The sequence below is a fragment of the Myotis lucifugus genome, unplaced genomic scaffold (assembly GCF_000147115.1).
Source record: "Myotis lucifugus unplaced genomic scaffold, Myoluc2.0 scaffold_631, whole genome shotgun sequence".
Lineage (NCBI taxonomy): Eukaryota > Metazoa > Chordata > Mammalia > Chiroptera > Vespertilionidae > Myotis > Myotis lucifugus.
The window spans coordinates 126,909-129,008 of record NW_005871679.1 but is presented as its reverse complement, the minus strand read 5'-3'; the positions used below and the strand labels follow the sequence as shown (position 1 = coordinate 129,008).

Sequence of the window (2,100 nt, the reverse complement as noted above, 5' to 3'; positions counted from 1 at the left end):
CCCTTTTTATAATGCTATGACTTTCTTAAAATTACATTTAAAGTTTATAAACATTGCTGTTCCAGAGACACTACTGTTCCACCCTTATTTTTTCATTTCCCCTTTAGTCACTGTATATATGAAGAGAATTCTTATTTTGCAACTGGAAACTGTTTTCTTCCATTCATCCAGTCATTTATTACTGTATCACTTTTGTCATCTTTTATGTTCCTGTGTATATAAAACAAAAACCTAAGCACTATCCTCCTCACTGTTTTTGAAAGAGAATATAATACTATGCTTTTAAGTAATAGCCAGTGACGTTTTAAAAGTTAAATGGAAAAATATAAATGCTTCTAAAAGAGGGTCCATGTTTCACTTTAGGAAGCTTCACACTGACATCTGTGGGACAGCATTGAACATACCGAGGTGTATGGGAGTTGGGGAGGAGAGAGCATAGAAATATTTGGGAGAATAATAGCTAAAAACTCCCTAAGTTTGATGAAAAAAGATCAACTTACAGATCCAAGAACTTCCATAAAACCTAGGATAAATATGAAGAGAAACACTTAGACACTTTATAGTCAAACTGTTGGGAAAATCTTGCAAACAAGAAAATATGGTTTATCTCAGAGGAACAGTATGACTAACAGTTGACTTCTCATGAGAAACAGTGGAGACCGGAAGGCAGTGAATGACATATTTGAAGTATGGGAAGACAGGAATCGTCAATCAAGAATGCTGTCTCCAAAACTATCCTTCAAAATAAAGACAGAAAATGTATTGCTAGCCAAACTAATGGAAAAGAAATGTTAAAGGATGAAAGGAAATGATATCAGACAGTAACTCATATCCACTGCAAGAAATAAAGAATATTGGAAACATGAAGAACTCTGCGGACCTGTTTCCCAGCAAAATAACACTAACTGGCAAAGAGTTTTTTAAAATACCATTTAGAGTCTCTGAAAACTGTCCTGAGAGCATACAGCAGTGAAGACATTTATTGAAGAACATTTACTAAACCTGTCGACAGCAGAAGCCTGAGGCACCAAGACATAGCCATCTCCCAATACCGCCCACCCAGCCTGATGGGAGTTTCGTAGTGGATGGCTGTGGCCAAGAAGATAGGTGCCCCTCCGCCCCACGCCATCAGTCACCAGGGAGGGCAAGCTGACAGCCTTAACCATGAGTCCCAAGAGCCAGCAAGACTCAAGCTACTACAATCAGGAATGAAAGCAAGGACATAATGGGGTAGGAGGAAACCTTGGGAGTTGATTACTATGTTTATGGTCGTGGCAGTGATAATTTTATGGTCTAGATAGACTTAACCCCACTCATTAGGTTGGATAAATGTTTTACATGTCAACAGAGTCCCAATAAAGTGGTTTAAAAAGGAAAAAAATTCATTGGTAATGACATTCCAAAGAACAAACTTGTTAGGTTAAATTTAACAAAAGTGTTAATCTTATACTCTGACAAGTACAAATCATTGTTGAAATAAGCTATTCATACATCGGGAGACAATATTGTTAGATGGTCATTCTCCCAAATTTATTTACTGATCTAGTGCAACCCCTATCAAAACCCCAGTTAGCCTGTTTGCAGACCTTTCTAAGATCCCCAAATTGATAAATTCAAAGGAGCTAGAGTAGCTAAATCCATGTTGAAAAAGGAAAAGTTGGGAAATGCACATTTCTGATTGCAAAACACTAGAAATCCCAGTAATTTAAGAGTGTGTTACTGACACAAAAATGGACATGCAAGTCAATGGGATCCAATTGTACGGAAATAACCCACGTGGCCAGGTGAGGCCGCCCTCCTGGGGCCGGGGGAGCTGCGGGCCAGGCCGGTGGGCGGGGACGCTGGCTCCGCCCCTGTTCTCGGTCCCGCCCCTTTCTCCAGCCCCTCTTCCTCCTCCGCCACTCCCACCGCCTGCACGTCGCCTGGCAACAGCGACTGGCGTCACTTCCGGCCATTTAAACTCGGCGTCGGCGGGGCGCACTCGGGGATGGCGGCGGCCGAGCCCGCGAGCTCGGGGCAGTCGGCGCCGCAGGGCCAGGCCCAGGTTCAGTGGGCGCCCCCCGCTTCCCCCGCGCCGCCTCCGCAGCTCGGGGCCCGGCG

At 43.4% G+C, this 2,100-nt stretch overlaps 1 protein-coding gene across 1 annotated transcript in view; it reads left to right on the top strand.

Moving 5' to 3' along the window:
* The first annotated feature begins 1,962 nt into the window (after positions 1-1,962).
* E2F5 (E2F transcription factor 5) overlaps positions 1,963-2,100 on the top strand; it is a 15,370-nt gene continuing 15,232 nt past the window's right edge. The window contains exon 1 of the mRNA XM_023746144.1: positions 1,963-2,092. Within this exon, the coding sequence (XP_023601912.1) occupies positions 1,988-2,092 (105 nt within the window). The 5' untranslated portion in view covers positions 1,963-1,987. The remainder of the gene's footprint in view (positions 2,093-2,100) is intronic.